General features: G+C 36.8%; 1 protein-coding gene across 4 annotated transcripts in view; it reads right to left on the bottom strand.

Moving 5' to 3' along the window:
* The window catches only part of CCDC186 (coiled-coil domain containing 186), a 45,460-nt gene that overhangs the window by 13,461 nt on the left and 12,120 nt on the right, over positions 1-19,879 (bottom strand). For 2 of the 4 annotated variants that reach the window (XM_036264915.1, XM_036264914.1), the window contains exons 2-9: positions 16,135-16,818; positions 11,375-11,501; positions 7,438-7,566; positions 4,469-4,681; positions 3,437-3,556; positions 1,435-1,539; positions 872-970; positions 630-716 (exon numbers count right to left, since the gene is read on the bottom strand). In XM_036264915.1, the coding sequence (XP_036120808.1) occupies positions 630-716; positions 872-970; positions 1,435-1,539; positions 3,437-3,556; positions 4,469-4,681; positions 7,438-7,566; positions 11,375-11,501; positions 16,135-16,784 (1,530 nt within the window). In that variant the 5' untranslated portion in view covers positions 16,785-16,818. Of the gene's footprint in view, positions 1-629; positions 717-871; positions 971-1,434; positions 1,540-3,436; positions 3,557-4,468; positions 4,682-7,437; positions 7,567-11,374; positions 11,502-16,134; positions 16,819-19,879 lie in introns of those variants that run through there. The other 2 variants (XM_036264917.1, XM_036264918.1) reach the window with 2 other exon arrangements.

Genomic DNA, 19,879 nt, shown 5'->3' with positions numbered 1-19,879 from the left:
TCAGTCATATTAAAAGGGATATTAGTTTTATAATAAAGACAATAAACCCTGGAAAAAATTTAATAGATTGTCAGAAATCAAAACTGTATACCAGACTATTAAATATACCCAGGAGAAATATTAAAAAATTATTTTATTTTCTCGTACTCATGGTTCAGAAGTCTAACTCTCTTTCCAATTAACTTGCTGATGAGACTGTTTGGATTAGAGCCCCAATGGTAAGTTACGATAGAGCAAATGTGTTACAAGCAGGAATGCTTGGCAAGCGCTTCGAAGGGGTTGAAGACATTTTCATTTCAATAAGGTCAATTTTTTTTTTGCTAGGGAATTGATATTCTACTCCTATGAGTTCTTTTATTTTGGAAAATTTCTAAATAAATACCCTTTCGCCAACATTTTAAAAATCAGAATAACTCCTCTCTCCTCCTCTTCCACACCTCTGCCACCTCCTCTTCCTCTTCTTCCTCCTCCTCACCGGCTCTCCCTCCACCTCTCTCCTCCCAACCCTTCGTGTCCCCTTCCTTTCTCTCAGCCTTTCTAAAAAAAATAAAATACAATAAAAATCAGAATTAGTCCAAAATTAAAAATGTTTACCCTTCCTCTTGAATCATGACTAAAGATGTAATTACCTTTGTTCTCAGTGTTCGTAGCTCATCCATGCCCTCCTTAAATGTCCTCTTCAGATCTTCTAGTTCCTTTATTTTGGCATGATGCATCTTTTAAAGTTTAAAAGAAACTACAAGTCATTATGTACTAAACTAGATCCTGCTTCTCCCAAAGGCTTTAAAAGCAGGTGACATTAAGTACTCGTTATTTCTCTCCTTCTGTATTTATTACACAATCTAGGTATATAAAGAACAAAACTACTCACCTCTAGCTGGTCAGATTTTTCTTGCATTTGTTTTTCAAGCTCTCCTTTTGTGACTCTAAGCTTGGCATCAAGCTCATTTGATTTAATTTCTTCTGACTCCTAATGGGAAAAAAATAAAAAAGTATGATAATTTTTAAAGTTTTATACTTTGAAAAGTGAAGAAGGCTTTGACAATTAGGTGTACTAATTAAGAAATACACAACCTGTGTATCTAAAAATGATGACTGCATTGAAAGATTTTAAATATGTCAATTCTGCAAGAACAAGAGTAGCATACTTAAGATATATAACATAATACACAGTGGTTTTATTTTTAACTTATACATTGACAAACATGTACTCTTTATTCTTCTACATTTGCTAGTGTTTTTACTTGGTTAAAAACTTCTCTAATGAGATCGCTATATGAGCTACAAGTACTTTAACAGAGGATACAAACTGTATGTTAACTGTAATACCAAATACATTCTACATTTCAAATATTAAAGATACTAAATGTAATGAAACAAGAATACTGATATTGGCATAATTTGTTACTAATCTATTTGAAAAGTTAAGCATACCTGGTATGTTTTTATCATATCCTGACAATTTTTTCGTATTTGATCTGCTTCTTCCTTAGCCTGGGTTAACTTTGTTGTTGTCTCTTTAAGTTTATCTTTGGTTTCCTGCATTGATAAAAAGACAGTGACAAATGACAAACTTGGGCATAATGATGTGATGGATGGTAGGAACAATGACCAGACTAGGGAAATGTTTTTGTCTCAGCATGCCACTGAGTGGTTGAATAACTAAAAGCCATTAAATAAAGTTAAATTTGATAACGTTTTCAGCAAATCACTAGAATATACTAACTAACCTGATAAGATAAGAAAAGCAAATATTAAACAGTTCTTTGCACACACACATAGAAGACAATTCTTTGGTTTATGGCCATGGTATCTATTCAAAAACTGCTTTTTTATAGATTCATACACAATTTGGTTTCTATTCCTAACCACTCTCCTAAAATAGCAACTCTGAAGGTTTGTAAGGACTACTCTTGTCAAATTCAATTACCTTTCCTCGTTTCTTATTCTTGACTTTGCTCCAGTTCTGGCCATCCCAACTCTCTGACTACCTTCCTAAGACAGTGCACTGTTTTGTCCCTCTTCACTGGTGCCTTCTCCAGCTTGACTGGCTTGCTACTTCCCACGGCCATTTTCCAAGCTACATCCCTGCCCTGAGCTCTTCCTCCAAACTCCTTCAGAGTACCCACCCAGTACCCATGGTTCTGGTGATCACGTTGATTTCAAATGAGAATCATCTCCTCCCAGTAGCTTCCCTTCAGAAAGGGGCAAATGCTGTTATTCTGCCTTCCCATCGATAGAGTCCAGGGCATCCCTAGGTTATAATGACGGATACATTGGACTGTAGCTCATGTGTTTTCCCTCATTGAGAAGCCAGCTTCTGCCCAGCACACTGCTCAGAACTTGCCACTTAGTAAATGATCCAAGTAATATTTGTTGAATTAATAGAGGAGTGCCTAATATAAACCTTCTGTTCTAGTTAGGTTAGTCTTCCCAAGTATCAAATGAATGGCCACTTCCATTTTTTCTTATTGTTCCTCCACTTGGAATGCCTTTCCCTTCATCTCCTGAACCATCTAAACTGCTTCTTACATGTCGTTTTGTTTTTGTATAAATCTATCATACAATTAAGTACTAGTTATATAATTTCAGTTGCTGGTCTTTTAATAATTTAACTTGTATTAAAATTCAGTATCACTTGAAAATATAAACATTTGGAAACTTCCAAATATTTTTTGAAATATTAGAATATTACTTAAACAAGAGGACAGAGATGAACTTACCTGTTTTGTTTTTTACCCACTTTTGTATCACCAATAACTAAAACAGAGTCTGACAAATAGGAGGTACTCACTTCAATCACTCAAAAAATAGCAATTGAGAGATTCCTATGTGCCAAATAAATACTCATTAAATAAATAATTAGGGGAAAAAAGTAAAAATCACATTAAATGTGTTTTGGTTAAGGTATTAACCTATGTTTCATTTGCTGATTCATTCATTCAGTATTTAATGAGCACCTACCATGTACTGGGCACTATTTATTCTATGCTCTAGGGAAACAGTCGTGTTAAAAACAAACAAAAACAGACAAAATCTCTACTCCCACAAAGCTGATACTCTAGTAATGAAGATAAATAATACATAAACTACATACGTAAAAGTGTTATATTAAATAGTGACAAGTGCTAAGAAGTAAAAATAAGGACATGAGCAAGTTTGAGGGCAGGTGCTGAAAACTGAGAGGGCAGCCAGGGAACCGTCCACTGAGAAGGTGGTAGATGGGTAAAGACCTGAGAAGTTAGTAAGATTTGCTAAGGGACCAGATATGGTGACAGAGAACTCAAGGATAAATCTAAGGTTTGCAATCACCAACTATGCAGGCCCAAGCTATCCTACAGGAGTCACTAAATTAAACTTTATGCCTCATTAACTATTACTGCATTTACTTTTAAAACTGATCCTAATAATTTTCCCACTACAGTACAGTACTTACCTTGTGTGAATCCATTTCCACTTTTAATTTGTTTTGTGCCCATTTTACTTTAATGATGTGAGAGTTGATATCTTCCTTTAATTTGTCTATTTCTCTGATGAGTCTAGTAGCTTCACCTTCCTAAAATAATATCACTAGGTCATATTTTTCATTTAACAATCAACCAATTACTTGTGTATCTTTTATACCTCCTCAAAATATTCAGCACAATAACATCATAATTCAGGAGCTAGCATATTATTATGGCTTATAAGCTATAAAACTGATTTAAAATGCAAATCATAAGATGGCAGCAAAATCCTAAATCCAGCTAACAGACATAATCAACATGTATTTTAACCAACTAGATATGTTGCAAGGACAAGCATACCTTTATTTTCTCAACACCTGGCCTTAAGGTAAAATATTAATTAAATTGGTTTTGCCAGAATTCCTGAGAACAATAACATTCCTGAATTAAAAGTTAATTAATAAAAAATAACATTCATCATCAAGAAGTGATAATCCCCTGGAAAGGAGACCAAGCCATTAGGTTGCTACTTAATGCAAGGGCTCCGAATAGCTCAGTAAGTAAATCTCCTTGGACAGCATTTAATAGCAATTTTTTTTTTTTACCAGAAAAATATAAATTCCATTCTATAATGAATAAGTGTTTCATTGGGATTCTGGTCAAATTATAATTATTAAACGATTCACACTTTGAAACTACTGTGTATATATCTTGCCAAAATAAAATCTTCCTTTGAGGCACCAACTCATTTCTTCAACATACAGATTTCATTAAAAAAATTTTTTTAAGATATATTAAGAAAAGTTATCAAATAAATAACATGTCAATTTCTCATCTTTTTCTATTAACATTTCCTGCAGACAGGCAATAAGATATTGAAATTACTAAACATTAACATACTTAGAAGGTAAACTAAAAACTTAATGTTTATAATAGTGGTTTAACCATGATAAGTCATGATTATTTGGTTAAGAAAAAGCAAACAATACATTTCAAATAAGGTAGAACAATGGGAGTTATACCTTTGCTTCATATAGCTGGTGCAACCGTGCTTTCTCCTGACCCAGCAGCTTAATTTTGTTAGTGTTTTTCTCAGATTCTTTATTTGCATCTCTAAGTTTTCTCTCAAGTATCTCTTTTTCCTTTCGAAGGTCTAAAGATTCTTTCTCACCTCTTACATACTTCATTACCATTGCTTCTTTTTCCTGGCGAGCCTCTTCACATTTCTTATTGGCCTTTGGAAAAAAAGTATCTAATCTTAATAAAAAATATTTTTCAAATAAAAATAAATAATATTTTTCTATGGCATTACCAATGTATTTTTTGGTTTTGTAACAACATTCCCAGGACCTGTGTCATGAAATTTTAAAAAAGGAAAAAATCAAAATTATAGATAAACAATACAATAAATAAATAAATATCACTAATATTTATTTTACCCTTTCCTATTCCTTTTACATTGGCTGATATGGTTGCTACTTTCTGTTTGCTCCTCCAGACCCACTTCCTACTCTTGCCTATGCACCCTGTGCTCCAGAGAGAGGACCATCCGGACACCACATCAACAAGCTTTCCCTGCCCTCATACTTCCAGTTAGGTTCAGCCAACAGGTGTCACTAGGCAGAAGATCAGGAGGGTAGGCAGAGAGGGAGATCTGGCTCCTCCAGAGTCACCACAGGTTGGTCAAAGGCCACCGCTCCTGTCAGGTACCCTCTATGCAACCACTGTCTCTGGGCTGCACTACCTGTGCCCTCTCCTATTCCTGTAGCCCGAAGAGCAATAATGGTTCCTCCGGCAGCCCCTGGATCCCTCCTTTTCCCTTGCTGGGCAACCTAAATCTTGCCCAGACTTTTGTAAAAAGTCCTTTTATTAAATGATCCTCAAGTCACCAGTTTCCGTTTTCTTCCAGGACCCTTACTGCATGGCTAACATTTTCTAAAATCTATAATCTTAGCTCCCTCATAAAAAAGTAACAATATGCTAATTAATGCTCCTCTTATTTCCTATACACATAGTTTTCTAAAGTATTTCACACTTAACAGAAATACCCAAATGAATTAAGTGTAGCATCTATATACTTATTTCAAATTCCCTATTAATGTAAGCTGATACTCCATATTCTGAAATTTTATACAATAAAAACTTCTACAGATAGCCCTTCATTTAAGTAAATTCACAGTTTGCAAATATGAAGTACATATTTACTCTATGTGCTTAAGAAGATGGAACCTTAAGCTTTAAGGATTTCCAAGGGCATCTAGTGGTAAACTCCAACTGATACTGTAACCAAAGTGAAGACACCATAGTGTCAGGATAATATAGGAAAAGCACTATGTTCTCAGGAAAAGTATCTGAAAAAATTTATTTCCTGAAGTTCTGATACAGCAGATAATCACATCTAATAAACACTCAAAATACTATACGTACACATGTAAGTACTTTTTAAATCATCCAGTTGGCATTTTGCCCATTGAAATAACCTACTAAATTTCAAGAGGAATTAAGGAACACATTATTAGGAATGTCAGAGATCCCTGAGACTTTGACAATGATGCTTGTGGACAGGACTGAGAAAACTATGCTGGAATTGGCTAACAGAATTAGCTAGGTTTTTAGATAATTGCAACTGTACTGAGAAAAGTCAACTAATGGTAATATCAACTTTAAAAGAAGTTTGATTTCACACAATAACTTAATGCTCACATAATGGATTAGTTCATTGCCTAGTAAGAACAATATATAAACAAATATTATAATAAAATAAAATTTCTAGTGAATGAATGTACAAATGTAACAATCCCCGGGAAGAGCTGGCATAAAGGGTAAAAGATGCCATTCTTGAAATAGTGCTATACTTGAGCTAGATATTGACAGTTACTATGATTCAATAAAATACAAGGGGTTAGTCAAGGAAAGGAATTCAAGCTACAGTGATTATCATGTGCAAATGCCTAAAAGCATAAAATAGCAGATATACTTAGAAGACATCCAGTTATTTTATAGAGTTTTAATTTAGTGTGTTGGCTGGAGTAGGGAGGAAGTAGTTATAAAACCAAGTAAGGCAGAGAATAGATCCTGAAAAGAAAAAATATTCTTTTATCATGCTAATGATTTGAGATTTTATGCTATAGGCAATGGGAAGCCAAATAAGGATTTATAAATCAGAACCTTTTATTAAATGTGTATTTTAATAGGAAAACTAGTAGCTTCATGGAAATGTCATTGAAGTTGAGAGCTAAGAAGCAGAAATAAGACAATTACAACAGATAAGGTAAAATAAAATAGATGAGGTTCTTCATTACAGCAGGGAATATGCACCAGAATGTCCTGCTACTCAGTCTTCTGTGGATCAGCTGCAAGAGAATAACCTGGGATGCTGAAAGTTCACATTTCCAAGCCCCACCCTAAATAATGGCAGGACCCACTTCACAGGATTGTTGGGAGTATTACGTCAGTTCATTTACGGCACAGATAAAGGAAGAGAAGCCAGCCAGTTTAAGATGTTTATCACTGACTTTCATGAAGACAAAGCATGGACAAGATAATCAACAGGATTCAATAGGCAACTAAAATTATTAGGTATATTAAGAAGGGGGAAAAAATAGTTACCAAAAAAAGATGTACAATAAGATTCTGATCAAGTAGGGAAAAAAATGTATCAATGTATGTAACCTGTACATGCATATGCAATAAGATACATAATCAAAATACCAATTATTAGCTATGGAACAAGGAATGGGATGTACAGGGGTTGGGAGCAGGAAGGGAGAAGTGCAGATGAAGGAGGGCTTTCATTTTTTTATCCCACACATTTCCTTAGTTTATTAAATTAATTTGTGTAGGTAGCAAATTATTTACGTATTGTTTTAACATTTTTTAAAAAGTTAATTTTTAAATACCATTGATATCCAAAATCATCTAACAGGATTAGTTTGCTTTAATAAACAAGAAAGAATCATCAGAAAGTTAATAATAATGACTTGAAAAATACCTGTTCCATCCGATGGGCCATTTCTTTGTGCAACTGCTGAACTGCATTTTTAGCTGCAGTATCTTGAGCTGTTAGTTTATCTTTGGCAGCTTTAATTTCTTTATTAAGTTCCTCTATTCTTGATTCTAACTGTAAAAAAAATTATTTCCAGATTATTTTTATAGCTGTATCAAACAGACCACCAATACCTCAAATAAACCTAAACAATGTAAATAAACACAAAGAATGCAATGAATGTAACTGTTAGCACTGTTTCTGTATCTCATTAGAATTAAGTTAGTATAAATCTATAGCAGATTCTGATAAGATGGATGGTAAGCTAAAGAGTAATTACTATGGTCCTGGCCAGTTTGGATCAGCGGTTAGAGCACCAGCCCACAGACCAGAGACATGGGTTTGATTTCGGTCAAGGTCACCTACCTGGGCTGCAGTTCGATGTGTTGCAGCAGGCAACCAATCGATGTGTCTCTCTCACATTGATGTTTCTCTCTGTCTCTCTCTCTTCCTCCCTCTCTCATTCCCACGATATCTGAAGATAAATGCAATAATAATAATAATAATAATAATAACAACATTAAATGAAAGTAGATTAAATAATCATATAAGCCCAGCTGGTGTGGCTCAGTGGTTGAGTGTTGACCCATGCACCAAGAGGTCACTGGACCAATTCCGGCTCAGGGCACATGCCCAGGTTGTAGACCAAATCCCCAGTGGGGGGCATGCAAGAGGCAGCTAATCGATGCTGTCTCTCTGATGTTTCTATCTCTCTCTCCCTTGCTCTCTCTCTAAAAAAAAAAAAAAATCAATAAAGAAAAAAATTTTTTTTATCCTCACCCGAGGACATTTTTCCATTTTTTGTTCAGGTAGAGTGGGAGGGAGAGAGAGGAACAGAGAGAGAGAGAAACATTGATGTGAAACCGGCCAGGGCTTGGCTCAGCGGTTAGAGCGTCGGCCTGCGGTCCTGAGAGACCCGGGTTCGGTTCTCGCTAAGGGCACGTACCTTGGTTGCAGTTTGTCCCCGGCCCTGGTCGGTCATGCGGGTGGCAGCCACTCGATGTGTCCCTTTCACATAGATGTTTCTCTCTCTCTCTCTCTTCCTCTCTCTCCCTCCCACTCTATCTGTGCAAAAAATGGAAAAATGTCCTCTGGTGAGGATGAAAAAACAAAACAACAACAACAACAAAAATATTTTTTTAAAAGGAATTTTATGAGTACTATAAACAATTTATAGATGAAATAAACAATTTCTACTAAGAGTGGCTCAAGAAGAAACAGAAAATCTGAATAAACCTATAATAAGGGATTGAATTCGTCATCAAAAAATAAAAAACTACACACAAAGAAAAATTCAGGCCCAAGTGACTACAGGTAAGTTCTATCAAACATTTATTGAATTGATACCAATTTCTCACAAACTCTCCCTCCCAAAAGAAGGAGCATTTTCCAACTCACTCTATGAGGTCAATACTACCTGGACACCAAAACCAGACAAAGACATCACAAGAAAAGAAAGCTATAAGACCAGTATGTCTCATAAATATAGATGGAAAAATTATCAACAAAATAAACGAATCCTGTAATATATAAAAAGAATTATACACCATATCATCTCAATAGATGCAGAAAAAGCATTTGACAAAATTCAACACTTTCAAATAAAAACACTCAACAAATTAGGAATAAAAAGTAATTTCTTCAACCTGATAAAGAGCATCTGTAAAAAACCCTTAACACTGTCCTTAATGACGAAAGACTGAAGGCCCTCTCCCTAGAACAGGGTAAGAGAAGTAGCAAGAGTGGGCAGATATCCTTCTTCACCCTGTTCTTAGGGTGATCGGGCAGGAAACAAAATAAAAAGCACCCAGATTAGAAAGGAAGAAGCAGCACCTTTTATTTTTAGATGGTATGATCTTATATTTAGAAAATCCTAAGAAATTCACAAAAATATTTAAAAATAATAAATTAGTTCAGCAAAGTTACAAAATATAAAAAAAATTGTATCTATACTTTTAATGATCTGAAAATGAAATTAAAGAAACAATTCATTTACAACAGCATCAAAAATAATAAATTACTGCCCTGGCCGGTTTGGCTCAGCGGTTAGAGCGTCAGCCTGTGGACCAGAGAGTCCCGGGTTTGGTTCCCGCTAAGGGCACGTACCTCGGCTGCAGTTTATCCCCGGCTTCGGTTGTGGTCGTGTGGGTGGCAACAACTTGATGTGTCTCTCTCACGTTGATGTTTCTCTCTCTCTTCCTCCCTTTCTCCCTCCTGCTCTATCTGAAGATAAATGCAAAAATGTCCTCGGGTAAGGATAAATAAATAAATAAATAAATAATAACAGATTACCTAGGAATAAACTTAACAAAAGAAGTGTAAAATGTACAGTCTAAAAACTATAAAACACTTGAAAAAAATTACAGATCTAAATAAATGGAAAGGCATCCTGTGTTCATGAATGGAAAGACTTGATATTTTTAAGATGGTAACACTCCCCAAATGAGTCTACAGATTCAATGCAATCTCTAACAAAAACCCAGTTGGCTTTACTGCAGAATGAGAAGCTGATAGTAAAAGTCATACAGAAATACAAAGAACAAATAACAGCCAAACAATCTTGAAAAAAAAAAGAACAAAACTCAAGAACTCACACTTCACAATTTCAAAACTTACTACAAAACAAGAGGAATCGAGAGGGGGTGGCACTGGTATAATGACAGACATACAGATCAATGAAACAGAATCTAGAGTCTAGAAATAAACCCATTTATCAATTTATTTTCAACAAGAATGCCAAGACCATTCAGTAGAGGAAGAACAAACAGTCTTTTTAACAAATGGTTCTGGGAGAACTGGATAGCCACATGCAAAAGAATGAAGTTGGACACTTACATCATGCCAAATACAAAAAGTAACTCAGAATGAATCAAAACCTGAATATAAAAGCCAAATTAAAATCTCTTAAGAGAGCCCTGGCCGGTTCGGCTCAACAGTTAGAGCATTGGCCAAGGACCAGGGAGTCAAGGGCATGTACCTCGGTGTCCCCAGTCCTGGTAGGGGTTGTGTGGGAGACGACCGGTCAATGTATTTCTCTTACATGGACGTCTCGCTCTCTCTTCCCCTCCCTCCTACTCTATCTGAAGATAGACGGAAAATATCCTCAGGTAAGGGTTAAATAAATAATTTTTTTTAAATCTCTTAAGAGAAAAAAAAGATCATCTTCATGATCTTAGATTTGGCAATGCAGGCTTGCATATGACAGCAACTGCACAAGCAATAAAATAAAAATGCACATAAATAGACATCATAATTTAAAAATTTTGTACTTCAGTGTACACTATCAAGAAAGTGAAAACACCACCCACAGAATGGGAGAAGATATTCGCAAATCATATATCTGATAAAGATTTATAATCCAGAATATAAAAAGAAACTATCACAATTCAACAATAAAAAAATAAACAAAAAAATGGGCAGAGGATTTAAATAGATATTTACTCAGAAGTATCTAAGATATATAAATGAACAACAATTAATTGGTCATTAAGGAAATGCAAATCAAAACCACAAGATACCACTTCACACCCATTAAGATGGCTATAATCAAGAAGTCCAATAGCCCTGGCCAGTGTGGCTCAGTTAGATGGGCGTCCTCCCGGGCACCAAAATGTATATAACTTTTCTTCCTTTATTTGGTAAAAAATCTAATGACTGCCAAATCAAAAAGTCTTTTCTTCTCAGATTTCCACCATATATAATAGAATACAGTGACACATATTACATAAAAAAATTGATTCCCATTTCATAAAAGAGAATGCTTTACATACCAAGCAACCCTCTAATTTAAAATACAAAACTTTTATTTATACACAAATTTCCAGGAATGTAACTTATTTATTTTATAAATAGAAATGTAGTCTTTAAAGATTTGTCTTTTTACCTGTTTGATTGTGTTCATATGCTGCTTCTCTGTTTCTGTTCTTTTTTTTAGTTCTTCTCTTAAAGTGTCTTTTTCTGAACATATGTCTAGGATGAGTTCCTGATGCTTCTTATTTTCTTTAATTAACCTAAATATGAAAAAGGCAGTAAAACAATTTAAAAAGGAGATATGGAATATAATGTTTGCAAATTAGGGTATAGATACTTATTAATAAATTGACATTCCTAAGTAACCCTTTCATAATGACACATTACACTTTGTAAAAAACATTCTCTGGCCCGTCGGGCTGTTAACATTTTCCTAGAAATTTCTATATTTCAAATCAAGTGAATATACTCAGATAAAGAACACCATGGTCTTTTAAGTTTATGTCTTTGGGCCTCTCAATTATGTACTTCATCCCTTCCGCACTCGAACCCTTTCTGATGAACAGTTCTCAACCAGCGGCAATTTGGCCCCTCCACGCATTTGTATGGAGACATTCTGGGTTGCTACAGCAGGAGTGGTGGTTGCCATACTGGCTTCTTATGAGATGCTGCTAAACATATTACAATGTACAAGACAGCCCCACACTAACAAAGAATGACCTACACCCAAATGTCAATAGTGCTAAGGTTGAGAAATCTTGCCTTAGATTTTTAAAATAATGATACTTTTTAATAGTTATATAAGAGTAGTCAATGTAAAATAACAAAAGCTTAAGCAGAAGTTTCATTCTGAGTTCCCTAGAAAAGTATAAATAAAACCTTAAGAATTACCTGCAGTAAGGTAAGGTGTCTAACAAGATTAACAGCTGATATTTTAGGACTGAATAATGTATTGCATAATTACTATTTATTAAGTTTAGCTTTAAATGCATTATTTCATTTAATATTCAACAGTCTATGCAATTAATGTCTATGAAATAATAATTTTTTTTTTTTCATGAATTTTAAAAAACAAAACAAGCCCTGGCCTGTGTGGCTCAGTTGATTAGGCGTTGTCTCATGCATCAAAGGGTTGCTGGTTCAATTCCAAGTCAGGGAACATGCCTGGGGCTGCGGCCTTGACCCTCACTAGGGGGCATGCAGGAGGCAGCCAATGGCTCTCACATCAATGTCTCTCTCCCTGTCCTTCTCCCTCTCTAAAAATGTCAATAAAAATATATTTAAAAAACAAACAAACAAAAAACACTGAAGCCTAGAACTTGTTCTAGTTCATACAGCTAGTAAGTGCTTGAACAGAGATTTGACCCCAGGTACAATTCTATAGCCCAGGTCTTTACATCTTCTACTATGAAGAACTCTGCTTCACTTAACAAAGGCTTACTGGGTAACTGCTGTATACGTATATTTTTCTGCATGTTAAAAGTCCATCAGCAAACTGTCCCTGCCCACATGGAGCTGAGATTCTATGGGAGAATATTGAAGTAAACAACATATAGATATATAATAAAATCCCAGGTAGTGATTAAGTCCTAGTGACAAAACTCAAGGAAGGTACAAGGACAGAGAGTAACTTGAGCTGAGATTTTTAGATAAGGTAGTCTCAAGGTAGGCCTAAGGACCACAGGACTGCAGTAAGCAAGTCATGCAAATATTTGGGAGAGAGAAAAATGTAGCATTCATGAAAACTTAAGCCAAAGGAACTAAAAGGCAGTTTCAGAGCTAACCTAAGCCACAAAGCATTTAATTAGGAATTAAAAACAGTATGTGTGTAACAAAAGATTAACTTATATTTAATCCTCACCCGAGGACATTTTTCCATTTTTTGTTCAGATAGAGTGGGAGGGAGAGAGAGAGAGAGAAACATCGACGTGAAAGGGACACATCGAGTGGTTGCCACCCGCACGACCCAACCAGGGCCGGGGACAAACTGCAACCAAGTTACATGCCCTTAGCGGGAACTGAACCCGGGTCTCTCCGGACCGCAGGCTAACGCTCTAACCGGTGAGCCAAACCGGCCAGGGCAAAAGATTAACTTATATTTAAAATGAGAATATCTGACATTTTTATAATGCCTTAATATAAACAAAACAATCTCATCAGGTAAGTATCATCCCCCTCACACAGAAGAAAAATCTCTGACTCAAAGAGGTTGATTTGTCCAATGAACAAGAGCTCGCACTTGGCGGTGGGCATCTTCCAACTCTGGGACTCTGACCTAACTGTGCTTACCCCAGTTCTACCATGCTGCCACTGTTCAGACAGGATAGAGTAAAAGAGAGGAATTCATTGATCTAGAAACATTATAAACATAGTGAAGTAGTAACTTGTAACTAATTCATTTCAGATACCACATTAAAAACCCTCTGAAACCAGATTAACTGGGCTCAGACTTTAACTTTGCCATTTACTAGCATGTGCCCTTAAATAAATGCTTAATTAATCTTTTTTTGCTTCAGATACCTCATCTGTAAAATAATAACAGTTCATACCAAATAGGGTTGTTGTGAGGAGTCTATGAGTTAATATATGTAAAGTACCAGCACATAATCAATAGCACATTAAGTGTTTGCTGCCATTATTATTAAATGCATATCTTATAATTTACAAGCCATGAAAGTAATTAATAGTCCGGATCTAAGGAAAGTAGGAAGAGGCATCTAGGATAATCTCAAAGAAAAGATTTAAAAGAATAGGCAGAGATAGGAAAACGAGGAAGTTACCCTAAAAGAGCAAAAATGGCAGCAACACTGATGGTTCAAGTACAAAGTCACATAGTTTATTCACAATGGCAGCACTCCAGGAAGAATATGAGTAGGAACAGCAGCCATTAGTTTTGGGGTAGTATTTAAAAGGTCTTGGAGTCTCAAAACAGATTTGTACACTCAGATTCACAGAATCATTATTCACAACAGCCAAAAGGTAGAAGCAACCCAAATGTCCACTGATGGATGAATGGATAAAATGTGGTAATACATACAATGAAATATTATTTGGACTTAAAAGGGAAGAAAATTCTGACACATGCTACAGCATGAAAAAACCCTGAAGACATCTGCTAAGTAAAATAAGCTGTTCACAAAAAGGCAAATTACTGTATGATTTCATTTATGTGAAGCACCAGAGAAGTAAAACTCTTAGAAACAAAATACAGTTGACTTGAAAAATATGGGGGTGGGGCACAGACCCTGGGGCAGTTGAAAACCCATGTATAACTTTAGACTCCCCAAAAACTTAACTACTAATAGACTACTGTTGACTGGAAGCCTTACTGATAACACAAGCAGTCAATTAACAGATATTTTGTATGTTAGATGGATTATATATCGTTTTCTTACAATAAAGCTAGAGAAAAGAAAATGCTAAGAAAATCACAGGAAGAGAAAATACATTCACAGTACTGTACATTTTTTTTAAACCAATATAAAAATAGACCCACATAGTTCAAACTCATGTTGTTCAAGGGTCAACTGTAGAATGGTGGTTACTAAGGGCTGGGAGAAGGGGGAAATACAGAGTTGTTTAATGGATACAGAGTTTCAGATTTACAAGATGACAAAGCTATGGAGATCGGTTGCACAACAATGTGAATACAATATACTTAACACTACCCAATTTTATACTTTAAAACTTATGTTGTGTATTTTATGACAATTAAAAAAAAAAAAATAGGAGGGGCTCTGGATAAACCAATGAAGGATAAATTGGTTTGATCCACTGAGGAAGATAATCTGAAACAGTCAAGACTGAAAGCAAGCTATCATTAAAGGCCAATTACATACCCAGCAATATTTGAATTATGCTATATTTTCTTCTGTCATCCTCCTCTGGTATGTAAACCCCCTCCTCCCCTTTCTTTACACACACACCTCTCATTCAAGTATCATTTTTAAAAAAGAGAGTGAGCCTGTATTTTAGTGAAGGAGAGCATGTTTTATTTTCCTTTCTTAAAGGTTATAAAAGAATACCTAAACATATGCATCACTTACATATATACATCTAAAATAAAAATACAGGGTGATATAAAACTATTAGAAAAAGATAAAGTGAAATTACACTTGTTAAAATAGAAATTAACTCCGCAAATACAAGAAGTCTAAAAATAACCATGTTCTTATTACTGAATGATAATTAACCAAAACTTCTATTGTCTAAATTTTAATTTTTTGAAACAATAAATTTACATTGAAGATTTTAAGAAAAAAATTTGAATTTTATGACTTATTCATTTTGAATTACTCTTACTTTTGACAATATTATGCTCTACATTCTTTTAAAACTAAAAAATTTGTTGTTTTTATAAATATTTTTATATCTTTAATACACTACACCTTTTAATAAAATATTCCTTTAGACTTACATATTAGACATAAAACAAAGAAATTGTGAATCATATTCAAAATATTGATTTTATATATCCATGTTTATATGTGTTACTGTATGACAGAGGTACAGTATATACAGGGGTGGGCAAAAGTAGGTTTACAGTTGTGAGTATATAAAAAGTCTACTCTTGTATTATTTATTAATTACTATATTATTTATTTGTACTATAACTGTAAGCCTACTTTTGACCACCCCATATAAAAACTGATGCATACCTATTATTTCTATAATAAAAAATACTACATTCTAAAAAAAAAAGACATAAATTAAGTAACTACACAAACTTGACATTTGCTTAATTATTCAGTAAACACGTATCTGTTAATCAACTACAATGTGCATGACTCTATTGTGGAATTAAAAGTGGACAAGATGGTATCTTCCTGTTAAAGAATGCCATCGTTAATCTCTGTGGGGAAAAAAAAACACCCTGAAATATAAAAAACTTACTTCTTTATGGTATGCTCCTGCTGCAAATACTTATCTTGCACACACTTTTCAAACATAATTAATGCATGCTCTCCCTTATTCATCCCATTTGGTACTCGGTGTTCTGCAAAATCCGTAGATAAGAGCTCAGATTCTATTTCTTCTAACAAATCTTCTGAGGCTGAAACATTCTTTATTTTTGAAATAAGTTTCTTGGTGCAGTCTGTATCATAGGGACTTTCTGAATATGTCTTTTGACTAGCTGCTTCTGTAAATGTAGATGACCTCAATTCAGCCAATATTTGACTTACTGTCTGTTCGGTTTCATTTGTTTTCAAAACTTGCTTTGTAAAATCTCCATCAGGAAAATTAGCTACTTGTTCAGAATTTTCTGGGCATACGTCTGTGTTAGCACAAGAATCCTCACCTCCACCATGATCTGGCATATAATTTTCCTGTGCTTCAACTTGATTATTGTGTTCATTAGGCTGACATGAAGTTTTATCAAAGTTTAACAACAATAGTTTGGACTCATTTTCTAAGCTGCTGCTTTCATCCCCAGAAAACGAGTTGCATGAGTCTTCCTTTAGTTCAGATGTTTTCCCAGTATTTTTATCAGAGGCTACGTGCTCTGTCTCTGACATGCTGACTGGCACCAATTCACTCTGCATTTCTTCAAATCGGTTCCTGATCTTCGTTTTACATCTAAGAAAGTCAAAACATCAAAATTTTAAAAAGAAAGTTTTTAAAGCAAAGACCCATATACATTTCATATCCCAAGATGTGGAATAACTAAGGCCACAAATTTCACCACTAAAAATTCTTTTAAAAGCCATTCCTTGAGGGAAAAAAGGAATAAAAGGACAGCCAACCCAAGTGTGCACAACCAACAGGGTACTACAAAGTCTCATTCTCATTCTCCCTTCAAGTCAGTCCCACAACTCCACTCCAGATGCAGTTTGGCATTCCTCAATCACCCCCATCAGATGCTGGATATAGAATAGACTAGTAACTGGAAGATTAGTGCTAAAGAATTATTTAAAATTCCTTCAGCTCCACTAGAAGAAAATGAGTATTTCAAAAATATGTAAGAAAATACTGGAGAAATAAGACAGCAATGAGAACATCATAAGAGAAATTAAAAACCAAGATGATAAAACAAGACACACTGAACTGGTCAAGACGGCCATGCAGGTGAACACGGTATCCCCTCCTCCCGCAACCACATCAAAATTACAACTAAACTACGAAACAAACATCCTTCAGAACCGCCTGTCATTGAGTTGAATGGAAGTCCTACAACTACGAAATTAAAGAAGCCACTCGGAGACTGGTAGGAGGGGCAGAGGCATGGACTAGCTGGTCCCACACCCATGGCAGATAAAAATCAGGAGGACACCTCTCTGGGAAGGTCCTCCCTGAGGAGTGAGGGGTCCCCCTCCCACACCAAGCACCCAGCTCATGGTTCCAGTGCCAGGAAGAGAAGTCCCCACAACTTTTGGCTGTAAAACCAGAGGGAACTGAGGCTGAGGGAGGCTGAGGCTGCTGGAGCCCCAGGCAGTTCCTCCTTAAAGGGCCCACACACTGACTTACTTGGACAAGCTCCCTCTGAGCTCTAGCATGGAGGGGAGGCAGCTTGAAAGGCACTAGAGACATATGGGGAAGAACTGAGTTGTTTGGCATCAGTGGGGGAGGACTGGAGAGGTAGCTTTCTCCTGGACAGATGTGCTGGTGGAGGTCTTTGTTCTTTGGTGAGCCCCTCTCCCATGGGCCGGCAGATGGCAGCCATATCCGGGACTCCAGCATCCTGGCTCCTACTGTTTGCCTGGCTCTGGTGATTCCCAGAGGCCCTGCCCCACCCAGCTTTGAGGCCCACCCAAACTGTTTCCAGTGGCTTTCCCATAGGATTGGCCTGTTTTGGGTCCTGTTTCAGATTTTCCTAAATTCTCTCAAACAAGCAGCATCTGGCCACAGTGAGCCTATACCTCTTGCTAAGTGGCCCCAGGCCTGGCACTACCAGCAGCGGGCCTTGGCTCACAGCTTGGCTTTGTCTGGGCAACTCCAAGCCCAGTACAAGAAGCAGCCACCTGCAGATCACTTTGTAGCTTATGCCTGATGGCCCCGGGTAGAGCACAGGCAGTGGCTGACCTTGCCCCAGAGCTAGCACACCCGGTGGACAGCTTCAGAACACGTTGAAGCACCACCACTCAACCACCTCCACAAGTGACACACTCAAGGAATGGACTCAGGGGGTACCAGAGCCCTGCGAAGTAAGTCTTGCTCTGCTCCTACACAGCTGAGCCTCCAAGGTAGTCAGAGGTCGGTGGTCAGTGGGCACAGCCGGAACTTGCAGTTGATCAGCCTGAGTAAAACCCTCCCATTGATATGCCAACAGCAATCAAGACTCAATTACAACAGAAGGGTGTAAAGTCCACATGAGAGGTGCACTATGAGGGTCCAGCTGGATGATCAGGCAGTCTGTGCCACTGGACCCTTCAGGACACCTACTACAACAGGCCACCCTAGGAAGCCCAGGAGACATAGCAACTCTACCTACATGGAAACAAACACAGGGAGGCAGCCAAAATGAGGAGACAAAAAGAGAGGTCCCAAATAAAAGAGCAGAACAAAACACCAGAAAAAGAACTAAATGAAATGGAGATAAGCAACCTAACAGATGCCAAGTTCAAAACACTGCTTATAAGGATGCTCAATGAACTTAGTGAGGGCCTCAAGAGCATCATAAAGAACAAGTCAGAAATGAAGGATGCCCTAACTGAAATAAAGAATAATTTACAGGAAATCAATAGAGAAAAAAAAAAAAGTAGAGTAGGCGAAGCCAAGAAGCAAACCATCGATTTTGGAATTTAAGGAACCAAAACACACCAAATCAGAACAGCAAAAAGAAAAAAGAATCCAAAAAAAAAGAGTATAGCCCTGGCCGGTTTGGCTCAGTGGTTAGAGCGTCGGCCTGCGGTCCGGAGAGACCCGGGTTCGGTTCCCGCTAAGGGCGTGTACCTCGGTTGCAGTTTGTCCCCGGCCCTGGTTGGTCGTGCGGGTGGTAGCCACTCGATGTGTCCCTTCACATTGATGTTTCTCTCTCTCTCTCTCTCCCTCCCACTCTATCTGAACAAAAAAATGGAAAAATGTCCTCAGGTGAGGATAAAAAAAAAAAAAATGAGCATAGTGTAAGGAGCCTGTGGGACCACTCCAAGCCTACCAACATTTGCATCATGGGAGTGCCAGGAGACCACAGAGGACAAGAAATTGAAAACCTATTTAAAATAATAATAACAGCCCTGGCCGGTTTAGCTCAGCGGTTAGAGCGTCGGCCTGCAGTCCGGAGAGACCCGGGTTCAGTTCCCACTAAGGGCACGTACTTCGGTTGCAGTTTGTCCCCGGCCCTGGTTGGTCGTGCGGGTAGCAGCCACTCGATGTGTCCCTTTCACGTCGATGTTTCTCTGTCTCTCTCTCCCTCCCACTCTATCTGTACAAAAAAAATAAAATAAAAAAATAATAATAATAATAACAGAAAACTTCCCTAACTTGGTGAAGAAAACAGACATACAAGTCCAGGAAGCACAGAGAGTTCCAAACAAGATGAACCCAAAGAGGCCCACACCAAGACACATCATAATCAAAATGCAAAAGGTTCAAGACAAAGAGAGAGTCTTAAAAGCAGCAAGAGAAAAGCAGCTAAGTTACCTACAATGGAGTTCCCATAAAACTGTCAGCTAATTTCTCAAAAGAAACTTTGCAGACCAGG

The sequence above is a fragment of the Molossus molossus genome, unplaced genomic scaffold, assembly GCF_014108415.1.
Source record: "Molossus molossus isolate mMolMol1 unplaced genomic scaffold, mMolMol1.p scaffold_m16_p_17, whole genome shotgun sequence".
Lineage (NCBI taxonomy): Eukaryota > Metazoa > Chordata > Mammalia > Chiroptera > Molossidae > Molossus > Molossus molossus.
The sequence above is the reverse complement of the archived record's forward strand: the minus strand, read 5'-3'. Positions and strand labels throughout refer to the sequence as shown.